Source organism: Polyodon spathula, chromosome 17 (genome assembly GCF_017654505.1).
Source record: "Polyodon spathula isolate WHYD16114869_AA chromosome 17, ASM1765450v1, whole genome shotgun sequence".
Classification (NCBI taxonomy): Eukaryota; Metazoa; Chordata; class Actinopteri; order Acipenseriformes; family Polyodontidae; genus Polyodon; species Polyodon spathula.
In genome coordinates this window covers 7929317-7953145 of record NC_054550.1, presented here as the reverse complement: position 1 = coordinate 7953145, position 23829 = coordinate 7929317, and the positions used below count along the sequence as shown (strand labels likewise).

Below are 23829 nucleotides of genomic sequence, written 5' to 3'. Positions count from 1 at the left end.
TTAATGTGTCTTGAATGTACTGGACACAATGCATGCCAACAGGCCTGTTCAGATATGTGAAAATCCTCCTTTGCATTAATTTATTTTTAGCTGCTGCCATTGACTGACCTATTGCTTTTAATTTTAACTTGGATATGAGATTTAAAGAATAATTTACAGAAATACACCCTTGAGTAAACCGTAAGCCCATGCCTTGTGTGGCATTTTGTTTAGTTCAGCACAGAAAACAGCTTATAATCTCTGTTTTACCAAGTCAAACCATTTAAATGATTGGTGTGGTATGCCATTCCAGATTAGTTATTTTAAATGTAGTTATGCAAAAAGTAAGAACCTAACTCTCCAAGACCAGATGGCTCTTCAGTTGTCATTGTTTGACGTAGTTGACAGTAAAGCTTTCAGCGCTCATTTGACCTTTTACATTTCCACTCGGAAGCTGATAGAATTATGGAATACTGCTGTTGCTTCCCTCAGGATAAACAGGAATGGGTTTTTTTTGGTGTACAAGAACTGCCTTTTTAAGCGTAACTTGAAGACCTCAACAGGCATTTGGCAGTAAGAACTCCATTAGCAAAACACCTACTACTAACTTTCTTAACCCTGTTGTTATTAGCAATTTTTGCAGTTTTAAACTTTCTAATTGCTTTTGATGTCCACTACCGATCCTATCTATTTTATTGTTATCCCTCCAATGGAAACCATCACAAATGCCTATATGCTAAAAGGATTGATGGTGCATTTGAAGATTCTCAGGTACATTCTGTTAATTTCAGTTCTGGGGAATGTTTAACTGTGAGGGGTGGGGGGTAATATACAGGTCTGCCATTTACAGGGCAGAAGGTAATTTTTCAGTTCAAGCAACAACATTTAGCCTCTAGTAAAGAAACTTGGTTTTGACATTATGTAAAAGTCTTTTTTTTTTTTTTTTGACTACAAAAAGTAACCATTTTGGGTTTAGATGAAATTACCATAATGACAATTCATGGCATGGCCTATGACCTGCACAAATACTAATGTAATCAACTTTTTTTTTTTTGTAGGAATGATGTTTGTGAAAAAAAATACTGAACATAATTACCTAAGGTTGCTCTTTAGTGCAAAGTAATTGTAGACACTAAACCCCTAAAATTGTTTCCAAGTCTTGTAGATGGCATTTTAAATAGTTCTAAGGACCAATTTAGTGTGTCTGAAAGACCACAAGGGTGTGCTGTAAACCTAAATGCAATATTATGGAAAGCTGGAGAATAACTGATGGTACAATACAGTAGCCTATTAAATATGTACAGTAAGTTCAGTTTAACTTTATCAAACAAATATTTTGTTGCCGTTACCTTCTGCTATTTTAAAATTCCTTTAAATACTGCCTAGCAAAAGTCGCACGATTATTATATAAACATCAAAGTGTTTAATGTTGCTTTAATTGTAAACAGATGTAGAAATAATTGGTCCCTACAAAAGTCTGAAGTAAATACATAAATGAATCATGTTTAACATTTGTATACATCACATTTCAAAATGAAGTAGATTCCTGTTGCTCGGAATGTACACTAACAGCTGTCGTTTTCTCTTCAGTTGGAGTTACCTAATGTAAAAAGTCAAAGGAAAAACAATTCATGGCAGCAGCCACCAATATTCTTAAGAACAATGCTCTAGTTATTTGCATACTTACATAAAATTGTCATGAATTATACTTATATATTGAGGTGGTTTAAATGACAATAAGATTAATTTATTTTTCGCCAAAATTAATCAAACTGTTGCTATGAAGTTTTGTATGTATGTATAATCTCACACAGTGGCTCTCAAAAGTATTCACCCCCTTGGACTTTTCCACATTTTATTCTGTTACAACATGGAATCAAAAGATGTAATTAGGAGTTTTTACCACTGATCAACACAAAAAAAAGTCCATAATGTCAAAGTGAAAAATAAAATCTACAAATTGTTCTAAATTAATTACAAAACGGAAAATCATTGATTGCATAAGTATTTACCCCCTTTGCTGTGACACACCTAAATAAGCTCTGGTGGAACCAATTTCCTTTAGAAGTCACATAATTAGTTGAATGGAGTCCACCTGTGTGCAGTTAAGTTGTTTCACATGATTTCAGGTTAAATATACCTGTCTCTGGGAGGTCCCACAGTTGGTTTGTACATTTCTTAACAAAAACTACATCATGAAGACAAAGGAACATTCAAAGCAAATCCGGAATAAGGTTCTTCAAAAGCACCAATCTGGGTAAGAAAATTTCAAAGGCACTGAATATCCCCTGGAGTACAGTAAAGTCCATTATTAAGAAAGGAAGAGAATATGGCACAACTGTGAATCTGTCTAGAACAGGCCGTCCTCAAAAACGGAGTTTCCGGGAGAGAAGGGCACTAGTCAGGGAGGCCACCAAGAGGCCTATGGCAACTTTAAAGGAGTTAGCTTCTATGGCTGAGCTCGGAGACACTGCATATGGCAACACTAGCCTGGGTGCTTCACAAAACTGGCCTTTATGGGATAGTGACAGAAAGAAAGCCATTGTTGAAAAAAACTCACATCAAGTCTCGGCTAGAGTTTGCCAGAAGGCATGTGGGAGACTGAGACCAAGTGGAAGAAGATTCTATGGTCTGATGAGACCAAAATAGAGCTTTTTGGCCTCAACACTAAGCACTGTTTGGCAGAAGCCTAACATCGCACATCATCCTGAGAACACCGTCCCTACCGTGAAGCATTGTGGTGGCAGCATCATGCTATGACGATGCTTCTCTGCATCAGGGCCTGGAAAGCTTGTGAAGATAGATGGCAAAATGGATGCAGCAAAGTATAGAGAAATCTGAAGGAAAATCTGCTGAAGTCTGCAAAAGAACTGGGACTTGGGAGAAGATTCATTTTCCAGCAGGATAATGACCCCAAACATACAGCCAAAGCCACACTGGTGGCTTAATAATAAAAAGGTCAATGTCCTGGTGTGGCCCAGTCAAAGCCCGGACCTCAAACCAATTGAAAATATGTGGAAAGAGTTGAAAATTGCTGTTCACCAAAGGACCCCATCCAACTTGACGGAGCTTGAGCAATTTTGTAAATGGGCAAAAACTGTAGTGTCCAGATGTGCAAAGCTGGTAGAGACTTATCCAAATAGACTCATGGCTGTAATTGCTGCCAAAGGTGCCTCTACCAAATATTGGCTCAAGGGGGAGAATACTTATGCAATCAATTATTTTCTGTTTTCTATTTGTAATTCATTTAGAACAATTTGTAGATTTTATTTTTCACTTTGACATTATGGACTTTTTTTGTGTTGATCAGTGGCAAAAACTCCCAATTAAATCATTTTGATTCCAAGTTGTAACACAATAAAATGTGGAAAAGTCCAAGGAGGTGAATACTTTTGAGAGCCACTGTATATATGTAAATAATATACACAGTGTCTATAGAACGACTACAGTCCCTTGAACTTTTTTTCACATTTTGTTGTGTCAGTCCCTCAGAGTTTAATGCATTTAAATTATTATTTTTTCCCCCCACTTATCTACACACCATACTCCACACTGTTAAAGGAAAAAAGTTTATTGAGAAAAAAATATATAAAAAATACGAAACTGAAAGATCATATAATTGGATAAGTCTCCACCCCCCGAGTTAATACTTGGTAGAAGCACTTTTGGCACCAATTACAGCTGTGCGTCTGTTGGGATAGGTCTACCAACTTTGCACACCTAGATTTGTTCAAGCTCTGTCAAGTTTCTTGGAGCGTTGATGGAACAGCAATCTTCAAGTCATGCCACAAATTTTCAGTTGAATTTAGGTCGGGGCTCAGATTGGGCCACTCAAGGACATTTACCTTTTTGATCCTTAGCCACTTCAGTGTAACTTTGGCTGTGTGCTTTGGGTCGTTGTCGTGCTGAAAGGTGAACTTCCGTTCCACTTTCAGCTTTCTTGCAGAAGGCAGCAGGTTTTCCTCAAGGACTTCTCTGTACTTTGCTCCATTCATTTTCCCTTCTATCCTGACAAGTGCCCCAGTCCCTGCAGATGAGAAACATCCCCATAAAACATGATGCTACCACCACAATGGTTCACAGTAAGGATGGTGTTCTTTGGGACATGCGCTGTGTTGAGTTTGCGCCAAACATAATGCTTTGCATTTAGGCCAAAAAGTTCAATTTTAGTTTCGTCAGACCACAAAACTTTTTGCCACATGGCTACAGAATCTCCTGTGTGGTTTTTTGCATACTTCAAACAGGATTCAAGGTGGGCTTTCTTGAGTAATGGCTTCCTTCTTGCCACCCTACCATACAGGCCAGATTTGTGGAGTGCTTGGGATATTGTTGTCAATGCATTCTTGCAAAGTTGCCACTGGCCTGTTGGTAGCCTGTCTGATCAGTCTCCTTACTCGGTCATTCAGTTGGGAGGGACGGCCTGATCTAGGCAGGTTCTTGGTGGTGCCATACACCTTCCACTTCTTAATAATCATCTTGACCATGCTCCAAGGGATATTCAAGACCTTTGATATTTTGTTATACCCATCCCCCGATTCTTGAGTCATTGCATTGAAATGCACTACCCAGCAGAGGGAACCTACAGGAACTGCTGAATTTATCCTGAAATCATGCGAATCACTACAATTTAACACAGGTGAAGGCCACTTGCTGTGTGATTTTGAAGGCAATTGGTTACACCTGAGCTAATTTAGGATTGCTATTACAAGGGGGTGGACACTTATCCAACCAAGCTATTTCAGTTTTTTATTTTTAATTTATTTTCTGCAAATTTCTAGAATATTTTTTCCACTTGGAAGTTGTGGGGTAGGATGTGTAGATAAATGAAAAAAAAAGTATATATATATTTTAATTCCACGCTATAAGGCAACAAAAGGTGACAAGTTTGAAAGGGAGTAGACTTTCTATAGGCACATTATATATAACTGAAACTAAAATGATTACTTTGCCTGGTATGTCTTCGATTTGTTTGAATGTGGGAGAGAAAAAAAATGGACCTTTCCCTGAGAGGGCGAACACTGGAGGATTCCACTGACAGTCTGAAGTAATCCTCGCGTAGCTATCTTGGAATCTAAAACAAATTATAAAAGTGCTGATGTAGTGTTTACAGACAGATATATAAATCTAGGGAATGTATATTGAAAATAGTCCTGAAATCCCTTACTAAACATGCTCACCCTTTTACTCTCACTAATATCACAGTGTAAGACCATTGTCAGGTTCAAGACTAATGCACAGTTTTGTTATATTTTCATTATGTTAATACTTAAGTAAGAAATACTTCTGAACAAAGTTTCAAATGCCTTAATTTTAGTATCTTCTTTTTTTTTTTCTGAATCTGCATGGTTTACCTCTTCGATGTGCAGCTGCGTGTCTTAGACAAGGAGCACTCCCTCCATCATGAAGCTGTGCACTGGGAGGCCGCCCCTTCAGTTCTGCACCCGTACTTGGCACAATGAATACCTTCGTTAAATTGGTGGTACTCGTAATCTAGCGGTATAAGGAACAGGCTCAAACAGAAGCAATGCTTTCTAATTTAGTTTATGAATGTACATTCAGTGCTCCTTTTGTTACTTCACAATTTGATATGTACGAAAAATAATTTTCAAGATAAGAAATTAATGAACGATATTTCCATGATTCTACAAATGTAATCAAGGCCTGGCAATTAATTAACTAAGGAACTATAAGATCTCTCTTTCTTTTTCTAAAATTATAACCATGTGGTTTATGTCCCATATAAGTAAACTGTTTTGCCATATTCAAGTGTTACCTACTACTTCCCCTGTAAGGGTAAACCTATATTTGCTTTTTATGCATGGTTATCAAATTCAGTTTTTGTCATGAAAATTTTTTTTGGAAGAGTCCAAATCGAAGGCATTGATACAGCAGTGAAATATTGAAATGTGTGATCACTGAGAGACTGCTGAGCAATCCTTTTAGTTGTCCTCATTTTAACAAATATTAACGTCTTTGTATTATCCACTTTTGGTTTAACATACGTTAGTGTTTTGCATTGACACATACACATCAAAACATAGTGCTGTTCACATAGTACATTTGAATAACTGAATACAATCCAAAAGAATGTTTTTTGGCTTTTTTGCCCCACCTGACGAGTTATTTTTGATATAACAGCAGGTGCGTCGTACGATTTTTGGTTTTGAGTATCATCACAGCTTCCATACACAAGAACCACCTCCTCCATGCTTCCATCGTAGGTATTGAATTTGCTGTTCATGTCCACATCGACTAAAAAGGCATGTGCCAGGTATGCACAAATCTTATTGTAGGTCCAACCCTAAAACAGATACACAGACCAGTACAGCATATATTCTTATTTTCTTTAGAGAAACAGTAAAAAATGGTTAATTTGAACTCCACTCTTTGCTACTGTATGTTATGTACGCTATTTCTGAGAAACGGGTGTGTTACACATTTGTTTACCAGATACTTGATGTTTTCCATTAAAAAGTACTTGCACAGATTTTCATTCCCCTACTTTGATCCCCTTATTTGCCAGTGCTTGGCGAAAAGCTTAAACAATACAAATGCCTAATATATTGTAAAATCTAACATTGTTTTATGAACGGTTATCCCTCAAACCTTTATTTTAATTTCTAAATTATTAAACCACCTTTTTTTTCCAAAATGAAATGGAATCTTTTGGTTACATAATTCACCGACACAATTTAATTTGAAATGAATATACTGTATAGAGCAATCCCAGGCAGTGTCTTGCACCTTGACAAAGTTAAGCAAAACAGTGAGTGAGAAAAAAGCCCACGCTCCCACTTTGACTGGGTAAGGGTGAGTGAAAGAGATTGTCAGCACATAAGCTCTGTCAGTCCCTCCTGTGATAGTCTATTTCTTGTCTAAATCTGTTACCCTGAACTGCACCCTAAACTGGAGACTTTCCAAAATATATTGATGACTTTGTTATGGATTAATGTAATAAGTGAACAAATATTATCTGAACTCAGAGGTTGTACTGCTGCAAATCACCAGCTCCAAATTAAAATGACCCTAAAACTGCCTATCACCTGCCAGGCTACAAATAATACTTTTCATTACATTTGGAATTACACCAATAACAGGACAGCATGTTCCTTCTGAAATGGTACAGAGCAGATACATAGTAAATAAACCAAATTATAATTTTTACAAAATGAATATGATAAAGAATGTTGCCCTTCTAACAGGCACATACTCCTTGTGTAAACACATTTGCTTTTTTGAATTCTCACTGATTGCTTCATATGTGCCCCTAAGCATTCGTCAAGACTGTATACTGGACACACAGCATACTGTTGTGCACTGCTACTATTTTGGAGATTTCTGAGATGCAAGTGTGTTATATAAGTTTTTACTCAAAGAAACAACTTCTATATTTACCTGATAGATGATGTTTTCCATGAAAGTACTAACACTGATTTTCACTGCCAGAGAATGCCAAATTTTATTTTCCAGTGAAGGAAATTCAGAAAACACATCAAAAGCTTCAAACAGGGTATCAGTTGAAATAAAACAGGTCTAAAGAAAAGAAATCAATATTAGCTGAAGTCATAGCAAAATATTTTACCTATATATATATATATATATATATATATATATATATATATATATATATACACACACACACACACACACACACACACACACACACTGTATAGCAGTTTTGGGTGTTTATATGCATTGGTACCTGTATTTCACTGGTTGTGAGCAAGGACATCACAACTAACAAAAAATAGTTTTGTGATATGACCATTTAAACATGAATCATCTGCTCTGTAAACCTGTTTCCCTCTTTAGGATGTACAATACATGACTATGAATACTGTGTAAAATAATACAACATTTAAATACTAAACAGACAGAAGTAAATTTGACTATATATTTACAAAGTGTAGCCCAACCAGACTAGCACAGTTATACTTGGGTGAAGAGTTCTCGGTTGAAAGGCCTCTCACCTGAGTGGCAGTTTCACATGTGACTGTGATTTCCATTCTCTGTTGCGTCAAGCAGTTCAGATCTCCAAGAATGGCACCACTGCTCCTGTAATCAGTAAGTCTAGACATCTCTGCTGAATCAGAGGCCAGGGCTAGCTTCTTTGTCCCAAGGTATGGGCTAGTGCCATGAACCTATATAATAAATCATGCACAACAATTGAACATGATCATTAACTATGGGTATACAGTTGTCGAAAATAAAGAATTTTAGGAAAAATCTTTTGTAGCAAAAGCTTTGCTTTTGTGGATGAGAAAAAAAAAGCTACAAGCTATTTATTTCAGCAATTTGTTTGCAAAAGTACAGCTAATTGAGGCACCTTTAGCAATAATAACCTCTTAAATGATTAGGATATTTGTCAATGAGCTTTTGGCATCTTTATCTTTAGTGTTTTTTTTTTCCATTGTTCAATGCAAAATTGTTTCAGTTCATTCAAATTTTGAGGACTTCTCTTGTGGCCAGCCTTCCTCAACTCACACCAAAGATTCTCAGTCGGGTTTACACAGGGACTTTGACTGGGCCATTCCAGAACCTTGATTTTATTCTTCTTTAACCATTCTGAAGCAGATTTTGATGTGTGCTTTGGATTGTTGTTGTGTTGAAAAGTCCAGTTGTGATTTAAACCAAGTTTTGTAGCGGAGGGTTTCAGATAATTGACCAATATCTTTTGGTCTGCTATGGAATCCATTTTACCATGTATTGAAACTAAATTTCTAGTGCCATTAGAGGAAAAACATGTAAAACATTACCACCTCCATGCTTGACAGTAGGTCTGGTGTTCTTTTCTTTGTACGCCTCACCAGATTTTCTCCAAACATAACGACTATCGGCGTGACCAAACAGCCGATTTTTGTTTCATCACTCCACAAAACCGTTGACCAGAATGTATATCTATCATTCATATGCCGTTTTGCAAACTTTAAGCGATTTGTCCATGTGAGTGGCTTTTTCCTTGGCCTGTTACCATTGAGACCTTCTCCATGCAATACTCACCCTGTGGTTGAAATGGAAACCCCAGTCGCACTTGCAGCCAGTTCACTTTGAATATCATTGGCAGTCAATCTCAGATTGTTATTGACCTTCCTCACAATTCTTCTACTTGTTATTGGTGAAAGAACCTTCTTTCTTCCAGACTGAGGGAGCATTGTGATAGTATTATGGGTATTGTACTTCTTGATAATAGAAACAATAGTTGAAATTGGGATTCTCAAATGCCTGGAAATCTTTTTGTATCATTATCCAGCTTTATGACGATAATAATTTTCTGCATAAGGTCTTCAGGTAGCTCTTTACTTTTTCCTATATTGACTTATTGGTAAAGACAGCAATCAACATATGCCTAACCCTTTTATACTCTCTAAAAATGTTCACCCACAATCCAGCATTTTCTAGAATTATGTTCTGCATTATCATATTGAAATTTCTAGCACCTTGTAGACAATACTATCATAGCATCAATGGGTATGAATACTTTGGAATTAGCATTTTTGGAGTTTTGCAAACCAATTGCTGAAATAAATAATTGAAAACATCTATCTCTTGGAACTTTCTTTCCTCATCCACAAAAGCAAAACTTTTGCTACAAAAGAGTTTTCCTAAAAATTCTTTGTTTTTGAGACATTTCTAGTACGTAAACTTTTCACTACAACTGCATGTGTTAGCCATAGCTATTTTCTTTTCTTATAATCCTTTATAAACCAATCCAATGACCAGATTCACAAACATGAACATTTTATTTTGCTGTGTTTGTTGTCTCCTGTACTGAAAATCAACTGACAAAAATGTATAACTGGCACAAATATATATATATTTTTAAATAATGAATGATATTAAAATTCTTGTGGAATTAAGTTTTATTGTTAATAAAATACAGACACTACTCCTTAACAAGCACAGTAACGCAGTATTGGAGGGCAGTAAATTTTCTACTTTTAATATTATATTTATGTTAATTAAATTACGTAATTATGCAAGATTGACCATGTCTCTTTTGGTACTAATGATAAAGAAAATGTTTGCGTTTAATTTATTTAATAACATAAGAAAGTTTACAAATGAGAAGAGGCCATTCGACCCATCTTGCTCGTTTGGTTGTTAGTAGCTTATTGATCCCAGAATCTCATCAAGCAGCTTCTTGAAGTATCCCAGTGCCTCCCATTTTCTGTTCTGAATGCCACTTTATCTAATCTCCACTTGTAATCCTGGTCCTTGTTTCTTTTTTCATGTCAAAAAAGTCCCTTGGGTCGACACTGTCAATACCTTTTAGGATTTTGAATGCTTGAATCAGATCAACGTGTAGTCTTCTTTTTTTAAGACTGAATAGATTCAATTCTTCTAGCTTGTCTGCATATGACATGCGTCTTAAACCCAGAATAATTCTGGTCGCTCTTCTTTGCACTCTTTCTAGAGCAGCAATAACCTTTTTGTAGTGAGGTGACCAGAACTGAACACAGTATTCTAGATGAGGTCTTACTAATGCATTGTAAAGTTTTAACATTACTTCCTTTGATTTAAATTCAACATGTTTCATTGTATATCTGAGCATCTTGTTGGCCTTTTTTTCTAGCTTCCCTACATTGTCTAAATGAAGACATTTCAACAACATAAGTCAACATAAACTCCTAGGTCTTTTTCATAGATTCCTTCTTCAATTTCAGTATCTCCCATATGTTATTTATAATGCACATTTTTATTGCCTGCATGCAGTACCGTACACTTTTCTCTATTAAATGTCATTTGCCATGTGTCTGCCCAGTTCTGAATGTTGTCTAGATCATTTTGGATGACCTTTGCTGCTGCATCAGTGTTTGCCACTCCTCCTATTTTTGTGTTGTATACAAATTTAATAAGTTTGCTTACTATACAGGAATCTAAATCATTAATGTAGATTAAGAATAGCAGAGGACCTAATACTGATGATGATCCCTGTGGTTCACCACTGGTTACATCACTCCATTTTGAGGTTGCTCTTCTAATCAACACTTTCTGTTTTCTACATGTTAACCACTCCCTAATCCATGAGCATGCATTTCCTTGAATACCTACTGTGTTCAGTTTGAGAATTAATCTTGTATGCAGGACTTTGCCAAAAGCTTTCTGGATATCTAAATAAACCATGTCATATGCTTTGCAATTATCCATTGTCGATGTTGCATCCTCAAAAAAATCAAGCAATCCTAAAGGCTGTCTCCCAGGATATTGTTATCATATAGGTAGTTTTCCATTTTGGATCTTATTATAGTTTCCATAAGTTTACATGTAATAGAAGTCAGGCTTATTGGTCTGTAGTTATCTGGTTCGGTTTTGTTTCCCTTTTTGTGGATCGGTATTACATTTGCAATTCTCCAGTCTGTCGGTACAACCCCTTTATCAAGTTGCATGATCTTGGTTAGCTGTTTGTAAATAGCTTCTTTAATTTCTTTGAGTACTATTGGGAGGATCTTATCTGGTCCCGGGGATTTGTTTATTTTAAGAGCTCTTAGTCCTTTTAACACTTCTGCCTCAGTTATGCTAAAGTTATTTAAAACAAGACAGTTACAAGTTGACATGTGGGGCATGTTGTCCATATCCTCCTTTGTAAAATCTTGTGAGAAGTAATCATTTAATGTATTTGCTATTTTTTTCTCTTTGTCTATGATTTTGCCATTTGTATCTCTTAGACATTTAACTTTCTCTTTGAATGTTCTCTTGCTGTTAGAATATTGGAAAAAAAACCTTTTTGGAATTGGTTTTAGCCCCCTTGGCAATATTCATTTCTATCTCTCTCTTGGCCTTTCTGTTCTAAGAACTCTTTTGTGTACTTAGTTTTTGGTCCCTTTTAAACGTTCTGTAAAGTGCCTTTTTTCGAGGAATATTTTTTTAATTGATCTGTTAAAACATTTGGGTCATTTTGTTTTGGATTTAGATTTGTCTACTTCTGGGATGTAATTGTTTTGCACCTCTAGTACTACATTTCTGAAGAACAGCCATCCTTTTTCTGTGGATGTTTTCTCTATTTTTCTCCAATCTACTTCTGTTAGTCTCTGTTTCATACCTTCATAGTTTGCCTTTCTAAAATTGTAAACCTTAACTTTAGTCATTACCTTCTGTGTTTAAAAAAAAGCACTTCAATCCTATTCACATATAGTAGCCTATGAGTCTAGTGGCCGTATGAGTTGAACAAAACATTGAAGTTAAAAAGCTTCAAATAAATAATTTAAATTAGGGGCTTCAGCATTAATCTTGCTTCTTGTTAGTTCTGTAACATTAGCAGTTCCCTTCACAAAATGGCAGTGAATGCTTTGTGATTATGGCCCCAGATCTCTGATGCTGAGAAATCAAGGCTGGACTGATGACAAGCATCTACGTGGCTAATCATCTAAATACAGAGTGCTCTTGTACAGACCAACCAGCATTGTAATGAGTGATTATCTGAAAATAATTAGTTTTGTACAAAATAATTGGGAGTAAAGAGCCAATTAGTCCGCTTTTAAAATGAAGGTCAGAAAAGGTACCTGAAATACAGTCCTATCAAGTTACCACAATAACGTTAGATTATCTTGCATCTGAGAAAGGTAATTAGTTTCAAAGAGCGCTAACAAAGGGGGGTTGAAATCAGGACTGAGAGTTGCTTAAAACAAATAGGAATTCTTTGGAGAGATTATCTCGAAAAAAAGATTGCAGTGATTTTAAACAGACATGAGCCTCTTTAAATAATGATCAGCATTGGTGATGACATTAGTAGCATACTGTATGACTAATCACTTGAAATCCTGACTGTCAATTAGCCTTATTAGTTCAAGCAACCCGATTTCCAGATGGTATTCTGTTAATTAATATAAGCAGCTTCTTCACAGAACAAGTATGCTATATTTGAAACAGGGAGTACAATTCAGTGCAATATAACCCACCTTTGCTTAATCATCCCTCTCTGAAACACTTAGTCATTAGAGAAAGGAAATGTGAATTTTTCATATCTAATTATTAAAACCTAAAGGCATAAGTGATTAATTGGTGAGGGTTTTTTTATGTTTTTTTATGATTGATGAAAACCCATATAAAAGTCTTTTAAGTATACCTTTTCTTAAAACAGGTTTTATGGAAATGTTTTTATTTTTAACATCCTATAAAATATGCTTCTTAACAAAATCCAGGCATATCCATGATTAAATCCTAGAAAAGTTTGCCGTGATACTTAATTGAATCAGGACTTTTTCCACATCCCTGAGAGTCATTCACAGAAATTCAAAGTTTGTTCAGTAGACTGATTTAAATCAAGCCCTGGACTAAAAACTTCTAATCTTCTATACTTTGGCGCTATGATGTCCAATAATGCATTTACCAAAGCACATGTCAAGACACACATTGCTTCCCCTGAAGGCCGAACTGGGTTCAGGCTTCAGTTCTGATCCAGGATCAGAATAGTTTGGAGAAATGTATGTAATGTCTAGTTATTACAGTAAATGATTAGTCATGCTTCAAGCTTAGTTACAGAACAAAAATATCTGGATGACAGTAGTATTATTTTCCCGCTTGTGATGAGATTCCTTTGATCTTAATAGAAAGAGTCCTAGTATAGCTTTGAAGTGGGGACACATTTGAAGACCAAACTTTGATAATAGAGCTAAGACTTATAGCTCACAAAATTGGTTTATGACTTATAGTTCACAAAATTGGTTTGATATTTGTAAGAGCTGTTTCTAGAAAAAAAAAAAAAAAAGTAAAATGTATTACTACAAAACCTATTTTATGTGGCTACACAAGAAGATAAGAAACCTTTTATAGTAATTCTGATCTCACAAAGACAGCCTTTTTACTTTATTTTTTTTGTTGCTAAGATCTTACTGACATGCATCATAGGGGCACTCTCATTTGCTTATATATATATATATATATATATATATATATATATATATATATATATATATATATATATATATATATATATATATATATATATATATATATATATTGTTTAGCTTAACATAAAAATATATGTGCACCATTTTTCACCCAAATTACACAGCAAAATTTGACATAAACCAAAACTTTAACTACATTACCAAGTACCTGTACTTACACTACAGTGTGTATGGTTTCACAATGCTTGCAGAAGTCAAAGTAAAGAAAAAGCAAATTAACTTACAAATACTGTGATTAAAGTGTCAGCTCAAAAAGCAAGGAAAATGTGACGACAGAGGTTATTTTCTCCCTACATTAGAAAAGAATTCATAATTATAGTGTCATGTTGTAATGTACTGAAATTGCTCATAGTGTTCCAGCGTAAATAGGCCTTTTAAAGTTCTATTATAAAGAACGTTCAAGTGGCTTATCAAATGCAATTTGCCCGTATTAATAAGGGTGACTAAAGGCTTAGTAGTGGGGTAATCTTTTGCAAAGGCCTTGGAGTGTCAATGTGGAACATGCTTAATGCTGGAATATGAATTTAATAATTACAGGTATGTACTTGAGTCTAGGTAAATCAGAAGCAGCTGCGGTCATTACAAATAAAATACACGTATATTTCTGCAACAGACATACAGATAGATATATTGACACTTTACATCAGATCTGTAAAACAACCATGTTTTCTTGAACATTACTTTTAATGTTACAATTGCTTTAGTGATCCAGTTGATACTGCTTTTACGAATGTTATTTCACCACGTTTTCAATGGGGATTGTTTACACATGTTTATTGGCATTCAGAATAATAATGTCTTACATATGCCTATTTTAGTTGATTCATAAGTATTTGTTCCAGATCCAGAGGTAAGTTTTTCGAAATAAAGAAATAGGTTTGTTTACTATCAGGAAACAACAATCACTGATGATGTCAAATGGATAACTGTGACATCACGTCCATGTCACCACTTTGTTAAAACTGTTTAATAACTAGAATGTAAATTGGCACTACATGCATAATTTATTTGATTTTGTTTAGCGTACAGGCAAACTCGTACGGGACGGGATTTCTCTATTGATATTTATGGTGTTGGCAATGCCCATTAGGAAGAAAGTTAAACGTTAATGGTTGTTATGTTAATTGCCAGGTTGACATTGTGTTGCACGTTTTTCTTTTAATTGAATATGTCACTAATGCACAAGAGCAGAGTGCTCTGAATCTACTGTTAAGAGTTACAGGCTTTCTAGCAATACCTCATAAATGGGACAAAATCATTTTTCATTGTCATTACTACTACCTGTACTGTTGAACTACAGAACTGCATTTCCCAGCTAGTGTGTAGTTTAATCATAAATCTCTTACTGTTTTTTAAGGTGTTTTTTGTCTATGCTTAGATATAAGAAAATACATTATTTGCTAACAATATATTTGCACTGAAAGTAGTCTGGGGTATAGTCTTTGACAGCTGAATTTCTGCAGCATTCCAGATTTCTGTTATCTAACTGAAAGTTGTTTTGGGATCATCTGTATTTTAAAATCAATAGCATTGTTAAAGAGGTTTAGCTTGTCCCATGATTGGTCAAATGAAAATGAAAGACTGGTATTCTGTGAACTTAAATGTGACATTTACACCTTTTTACTGTAAGGTACAGTAAAAACACTGCAGGTGTAAAAAATATAAATATATATTTTAAAATGTGACAAGAACATATTGTGAGGCTAAATAAATACATTAGTTATGAATTATATTTTAATTTAATAAAGCCGTCCTGTTCTTTATTTTACAAGCTATAACACAACAGGCACTTTACACAACCAAATTAAGTGTGTGTCACAACAGTCAAATGTTAGCGATGACTATGGGATGCTGCATATTAAAACTAAGCTTTGACCTTTTACTTTTGAAATTCCTAATATATAGAAAACAGAAAACACTGAATAGCATTTACTGTTCAAAATAATAATTGAAAAGGCTGCTTGGACAAAAAACAGATCAGCTGATGTAGGTATTCTTATTTGATTAGCAATGGGCGTAATCTGATTTCAAACTTATTAAATTACACAAAATGACAGTATGGGGAGAGTAAAGGTGGATCAGTAGCTTTATCTGTATTATAATTAATCTCTTAAAAAAAATGAATCTAATCAAAAGTTACTGGATTTTTTGGGGGGAAAAAAAGTTTTGCTTGCAAATTTATTGAAACAGGTTTAGCGGTCACTTTTTAATTTCTAAAATATTGAGTAAAGTTTGTGTTTGTATTGAACAAATAATTGAACATTTTTAAACAGACACTTGCTGATTATTAAGCAGGGCAGGGCAGAGCAAGGCACCCCCTTTCCTGGTTACTAAATCTACAGCATAATCCCTTGTTAAACACACACTTGTGCGGATGCACTTCCTCGTCAAATAAGTCTAAACTGGCATCTAAAGTTTTGTTGGTTGTGATTTCACCTTCAGAGAGAATTCAGAGATCTCCCAGTGCAACCGGTTTTACTGGATTTGCATTTGATCTTGACCGCTGCTATGAGACTTTAAAGGCTGGTTCCACTGGGCATACGATTCATACAAATGCATCACCTTGCGTTCAAATCGTAGACCCTGCGGACGAGTTGGTAGACTTCAACTTCTCAGTCAAGTTGGTGACGTCACTTGTTGTCAACCAATCATACACCTCTATTTCCTTTAGAATTTTAGTAAAATACAATGTACCACTGTGTGCACGACTCCCCCAACCTCAAGAAGAGTGTTGTCTTTTTTTAAGCCAATCAGAATGAACGAACGCAGGGAGAAGATCGCTCAGTGTGAGCTACAGCCTGCGTCCGTTCGTAGCGCTCATCTGAATCGTATGCCCAGTGTGAACCAGCCTTTACTCTCTCACTGCTCTCAGTGGCGGGGATCCACATCTGTGTGAAGTGTTGTATTATTAAACTAAGATATTACCTTACTAATGTCCTGCCACTATACAGTACATTAAGGCAGCTCTAAACCACAGAACCTGTTTTAAGGTGACTCCCATTCAACTGCCACTGGTATTTTTATTCTATGGAAGAACACAAATAGCTCAGTCTCTTGATTATGTGATCTTATTGTGCTACAAATGGGATTGACTTCAGCTTAATTAGAGATATTGTAAGTGATTGGCTTATATCCACCAAGTAATATCAGTTTACAATAACTTCAGATAAATTGCATTAAAAACCATGTGCTGTCATGCAGGCTCTAATTGGATAAAATTGTGGCCCATATTTAGGTTATACAGGGTATACAATGGTACAACTCAGCATTGAAGGATGCCAGTCCAAATTCTTAAAGGAATTATAGCTTGTAATGTGCATTATGGGAACCAGTGGGCAGGAAAAAGAGATTACAGAAAAGGTATTGACAGATAGAGGGACAGGTATTATATCGAGGTCCAGCTTAAATCACACAGCGTTGGTAAAGACAGGTATTCCACCTCAGGCCCTGGCACCATTCAGGCAGCATTATGGGTGTGTGTATTGTCAATAATAATACCCGCTTTGGAACCAAAGTCACGTCAGACATATTTAATGCACTTATATATCCCTTCCTTCTTACCATAGTCCACAAGAGGGTTAACAGAAAAGTGGGATTATAAACTTTAGCTACATGCTTTATTTTTGGCCTAAAGAAACAATGGTTTATTTTTTTTCACAAACACTTAAATATCTTCATTGTCCTTGTTTTACATAGCTAAAAGGTGTGACACATCTGCAGACACAAAATAATCTACTTTATAACATTGCCTTTCTCATGCTTACCTTCACCATGCCCGAAACAACCAGGTGAATTCCTTGAGGTTCGTCTCCTTCACGAATGATGGTATCTCCATAGTCAAAATAAAGAAGCTTCCCTCTGCTCTGGAATATAAAAGTATACAATTTGAATTGATTTGTTTCAAACTATTAAAGTGCAATCATTGCACTTTCATCTATGAAAATATATATATATATATATTTTTTTTTAAATTTTATGTTCATTCTGTAGTTTGTGACCTTGGATGAATTACATACCTCTTAACTAGAATTAAATTTAAAACAACAAATGTTGTATAATACCTTAACTCTACATTTTACAAGAAGGCAATTTTATATTTAGTTTTTAACTTCCTAAATTCAAATATATATTTGTAACTCTGATACATATGCAACACTGTTTAATTTAGTAAAAATAATAATTTAAAAGGTGAATAATATATATTATTTAAAAAAAAACAAAAACAAAAAAAACACTACAACTGATTTTCAAGTTTTCTGAAGTGTAATAATACAATCACTGTCATCTATTTTTCTCTCATAATACCTTTATAAACTGAATTTGGAGCTTCCCTTTCTCTAACCAAGGCACATTCACTAAAAGCTCTTCAGCAGTTGGTGGTGGTATCGCTGGTGGAAACTTTATCAGCTGCTTCATTTTTATTTCAATCATCTGTTCGAGGAAGAACATACTGCAGATATTAAACAACACCAACATTACTGACGAGCTATAACAAATAAAAATAAAACTATTTTCCTGGAATTCACACTAATTACCACAATCTTTAGAATGTCCTCACTACAATAGAAATACAATGAATTACAAGAAAATGGCCAGGAGAGGTAATTTGCACAGGAAGAATCAATCAAAACTGAACTTGCCAGTCGCTAGATTCCTCTGTGCAGCAAGGTGCTGGGTAGAGACAGGACCAAACTGCTACTATTGTTTTTTGTAAGCTTAACTTTAATTTAAATATTGAAACAATAACTTGGGCTGTTGATATTATTATATGTGTGCACTTTTACCTTTGGCCATTCTTCTAAACCCACATGGTTTATTAAGTATTAAATATTGCTAAGAACTCAATAAGAGGAGAGTGAAAAGATGATGGATAAAAATCTGTTTTTGCTTACTGAGGTCATGTATTTCTCCTTATCAAAAAGCACAGGTTTACCTACAGCATTCTTTGACAAACCTGGGTTTTACAATTTTACAGCCTCAAAGACTAAAAATACATATGTAATAATACTTCAATAGTTACGTGATGTTTTGTACCTAATTACTTTAATTGGTTTAATTGTGTTCAGAGACTGATTAAACCACAAAAAATGTCTAGTTGTTCTAACAAAGGAATGCATTTTGACTTCATACCAGGCCCTGTTCTGGAACAAAAGCAAAGTAATGTAGAGCGCGCTGTACCTTTTCAAGCTTTAAAGCCTCGTTGTCATCAAGGAGCCCGCCAGACATGAGAGCATGTATAGTGTCTCTCTCGCTGTTCAGAACTGTTCTAATTGCCTGCCTGGTTTTAACAGAGATGGCAATTGCTGGATGGTCTCGCTGCAACAACCCTAGAAAATAAAGAATAACCATTTTTAAAAGCAAAACGTACCCTGATTTCCTCTAATCAGCTGTTATTTGTAACCCTTGTAATATATTAAAGGGACATTGGTGGATTTATACTGTAAATTCAGCTGTGCTGTAGAAAACAAACTGCATGGTATTTGAGCCATACACTTCATGTGTTCCAGCAACACATGCTACTCAAATGCTACACTGGAATCAATTTTAATGTACAGCTACAGCCAAAAGTTTTACATCACCCTGTAGAATGAACTCATTTTGCTTCATAAAGTCGAATGAAACCTGATGAATAACATTATGTTAACATATTGAATTACATATCGCTTTGCATTTTATAATCTACTTAAGAAACTGACCAAAATTGAAAAATGTGACATTTTGAAATCTAACATGATATACAGTAGATTCTTGCGATATCATTTGGTAGTTTCTTTGATTACATTATGTTAAAAGAACTAAATTATGCTCATATAATTTATTTTTATATCATTATGTCTCAATCCTAAAATTCTAGGTGATGCAAAACATTTGGCCATAGTTGTACTTTACATAAGTAAAACAACTAAGGAAAAAACACTGAAGGACCAGTTTGATACGTAAAGGTGTGGTTTTGAGTTTGGGGGCCATTTAAGTGTAATAGGTACATTTTATTACAGGATTACTTCATATATCTTAGAAATGTAATTTGTTTGTCATGCCTTTGTCAGATATTCTTGGGTTTCACAATTTTAAAAGACCAGAACTTGCTATTGTGAACAAGGGTTGTCCTGTTATACGTCTTAAGGTTTTTCTTTTTAGGTCAACTTAGCAACATTTTAAATGTCTTTCAGATGAGGTAGTTAGTTTCAGGTGAGTACATCTATCATGATAGCAAAATTGTATCCAACTGTTCGTCTCTTGTATTCAGAGAGAAGACATTTTATTCCACATGTTGAAATGTGACTGTTTGCTCAGTCTTTTACGGGTTCACAATAGCTTAATTACAAAAACTCTTTCAAGGACAGTGCAAAGATGAGGCTTCCAGCTACAGAACAGAGGTACAATAGTGTACTTCCAGTCTCCATTACTTTTCTGCCTTATTTTCCACTCCTTTCAGCTCTAATTGTTAGCATTCTGCAATCAGTATCCTACTTTTCTTGATGGAAGTACATGGAATGATTACTTTAAAAGAACTAAAATACAGACATTTTGTTTCTCTTTTTTTTTTTTGTTTGTTTGTTAAAACCTGGGTACAAAAGACAGCACACAGAGGCACTGACAGTTACCTGGCATCACTGAAATCAATGTATTGCCCTGTGAATATATGAACATATTAATACATTTAAATAAGCCTTTAAAATAGTATTGACAAAACAGACAAAATGACTGCATTTTATATCATACTGTATTTATCATTTTTGGTAAATCTGTTGTAAAAACTTACCAAGTTCTCTGACAGCTTCTTGTCTGTTTTTCTCCAGTATATTTCTAAGTTTCTAAAAGACACATTTGTTAGTGATTACTTTGAACTTCTCTGTTTATGTGAACAACAGCCCAGAAAAAGTACAGTGTACAAATAACTAAATAAATAATAACATATCTGCATATACACTGCATGTCTGTCTAAGTACCAGTAAACAATATAATAGTGGATTTTTGGTTTTCCTTCTCGTATCATACATTTAGAGGTCATATCAGAAGTATAAATCCTCAACAGAGTTGTCTTTCTCGTTGACAGTGTTATGCTGCTTTTTTTCTTTCAGAAAATCTGCCTTTCCCTTTGAACCTGTTGCTTGACATGCCCGTTGGTGTGTTCTCATTCCATTTGACAATAATGATCAACACACTGGTACCAGAACTTATAAAACCTGTATATAGTCTTACCTGGGCAATAGACTTTTCATCAGAAATATGGTCAACAATCTTGCTTATATCTTCTTCTCCAACAACATATCCTTTTCCAATGTCATAACCAAAGCTTAGCTGTTTGTTTATTTGCTTGTTGAGCAGCTCAATAAGTCTGGGTATCATAATCTGAAAGTACAGTAGGTGTGGGCATTATTAAAACAGTTATATATTTGAGTCTATTATAAACATCAGAACAATAAATACAAACTATTGAAAAATATTGAGAACAGATCAAATGCCAGTAATTGAATACATGATATACAGTAATAAGCCTGGGTTACACCAAGGATTAAAACATAACTGTAGGTAATAATATCATGCATACTGGGTGTATTTCTTTGTACTGTATGTATAGCTCTATTTGAACTGTAGATAGGTAGGGAAGCATGCACTACATACAAGCACATATTCTACAGATATCCTAAAATATTATCTTAAAACTGCCACTGACCTTAACCAAACGCAGGGCCCTAGTAAGGCGAAACATTCGAAACACTCTTACAATTTTAATCATGTGTATGTTAAGGTCTGAAAATCCAAAGAGCTGATCAAAAATGATGTCTACAGCAGCCATTGCAATGATAAACAGGTCAAACTGGTTCCAGTGGTTGAAAAGATATGCTCTCCTCATGGCTAGGGCCTTTGCGGGGAAATAAAAGTTATAGAAAAGTGTTAGATACACAAAAGAACAACATTTATACTTCACTATTCAGTGGTTAGAAATATCTAAAATCCAACATTTTATTATTATTATTATTATTATTATTATTATTATTAATAATAATTATAATTAATATAATAATGAGATATATTACTTATTATTCATAGATCTCTACTAATTTTCCGCTATAGACACTACAGCTAAATATTATTTAAATTTCTCACAACAATTTAAATTGATAGTCATCATTGGTTGTTGTAACAAATAAAATGTAAGTTTAATACTTTACTCATTTCTGATCTTAAATTTGATTGTAGTGTAAAATACCCAAATCCTACAGGTCAATTACAGTGTTGCTGTGTAATTTTTTTTGTTGTCTTTTTGTCCATAGCCTGATGTGACAGGTATGGCTGTGGTGATATTAAACCAGGAAGAAGACAGACTCAGTACGACGAGGTATGACGTGCTACTGCATGTTTTTTATAAATAAAAAGGCTGAACAGAAAATAAACACTTCTACAAAAACAAAATTGCACGACGGCCAAAACAAACAAACAAAACAAAACAGTAAACCAAAACAAACAAGTATCGAGCTAGTTTAAAATCCAGAACGGGAAGCAATTGTTTATATCTTTAACCTCATATCTCTCGTCCTCATTCCACCTCTGAACACCCATCCCCGAGTGAGCGAGCCGTGCCTCTATGCAGCTGTGCCTGGGCTCGATTGCTTATTAAATCATTCAATCAGGCACAGCCTCCACTTGAAGTGACTTGGCAGGGAAGGTAACTACTCCTTCCCTGCCAACATAAAACACTCATTCACACCAAATATACATTTTCAACACTAATAAAACCACACCCCATGCACCATTATATACATACATTTAAATCATAAAACAGAAAAACACAAAATATGACAGGGGTGGCCACACGTGTTCACATTTATTTTCATGATCTGACATAAAATAATTGTGAACACTAAAGATAGTGAATTGAAGAAGGTCTTTACACAGCATGGTTCATCTACTGTCAACACTGTGAATTACAAAAATCCTGAGTCATCAAATCATTAAATAAGCATTGTACATGTTAAACAGATAACTTACCTTAATTGAAGCCTCCATTAAATAAGATGTAAAAAAAATGTAGTTCGTAACTCTGAGCTCTTGGTCAAGTTCCAAACTTTGTTCAGGAATATACTCCAGGACAATGGGGAACAGATTCAGCAATATTAATGTATAGATGAAATATTCAAATGTATTACTAAACACAATTTGGTAGCACCTCTTCAAGATGAAGTTTCTGCAATCAAGAAAGAACAATTCAAGTATGGATAAAATTGATGTAAAATTCCTCTCGACTCTAGTGTGTGTTACCGCTCAAAAATAACATCAGACCTGAATTACAAACACCTCAACTGGAAACCAGTCTTGTTAAAATACATAAGCAAATACACAATCAAAATATATTTCTATACACTGGAGACCTTTAGGGCATGCTAGAAATGTGATTGTGTGCTCACTGAATCACAGCTTATACGTTTAACTGAACCTTAATTACTTTGATGGTTTCAACTTGTCCACTTTAACATCATACATCCAGTCCTCCAGCTTCCTTCTTAGCAAGACAAAAACACCTTTTAATTCCCAGTATTTCTTCACATCCTTGACAGTCATAAATCTAGAGCAGAAAGACAGTATTGGTGTAAACATTTATAGTGAATGTTTTTAAAAGATTACTTTAAGTTTTAGCATTAACAATCAATATCAACACCATCTGATCCAATAGTGTATATTTCTGCACATTAGTGATACTGCAAATCTCCAAGGCCTCCAAAGTATATATAATCTGTTTTTCTTCAAATACATTTACAAGATGACTCAGTGATGGTAAAAGTTGTTAAATGCTTTGAATTTGCCCACATTACAAAAGTAGATGTACTAATGACTTCAAACCAATTTAACAAAAGTTATTCCAGGACTGATATAAAAAAAAAAAACACAGGGGTACAATATTGTTAAATTTACACAAAGACATTTGGGTAACAACATTAGA

At 34.8% G+C, this 23829-nt stretch overlaps 1 protein-coding gene across 1 annotated transcript; it reads right to left on the bottom strand.

Annotated features, from left to right (window-relative positions):
• Nucleotides 1–40: 40 nt before the first annotated feature.
• Nucleotides 41–22462, bottom strand: LOC121329782 (sodium/hydrogen exchanger 10-like). Its single transcript, XM_041275569.1, has 13 exons — nucleotides 22413–22462; nucleotides 21565–21753; nucleotides 21090–21239; nucleotides 20650–20701; nucleotides 19065–19213; nucleotides 18192–18317; nucleotides 17651–17749; nucleotides 7950–8120; nucleotides 7375–7512; nucleotides 6092–6280; nucleotides 5331–5469; nucleotides 4977–5050; nucleotides 41–1579 (listed from the first exon to the last, which is right to left on the bottom strand). Exons 1-13 carry the CDS (start codon nucleotides 22449–22451, stop codon nucleotides 1508–1510), a joined length of 1587 nt encoding a protein of 528 aa, XP_041131503.1. The 5' UTR covers nucleotides 22452–22462; the 3' UTR covers nucleotides 41–1507.
• Between the last annotated feature and the right edge of the window lie 1367 nt (nucleotides 22463–23829).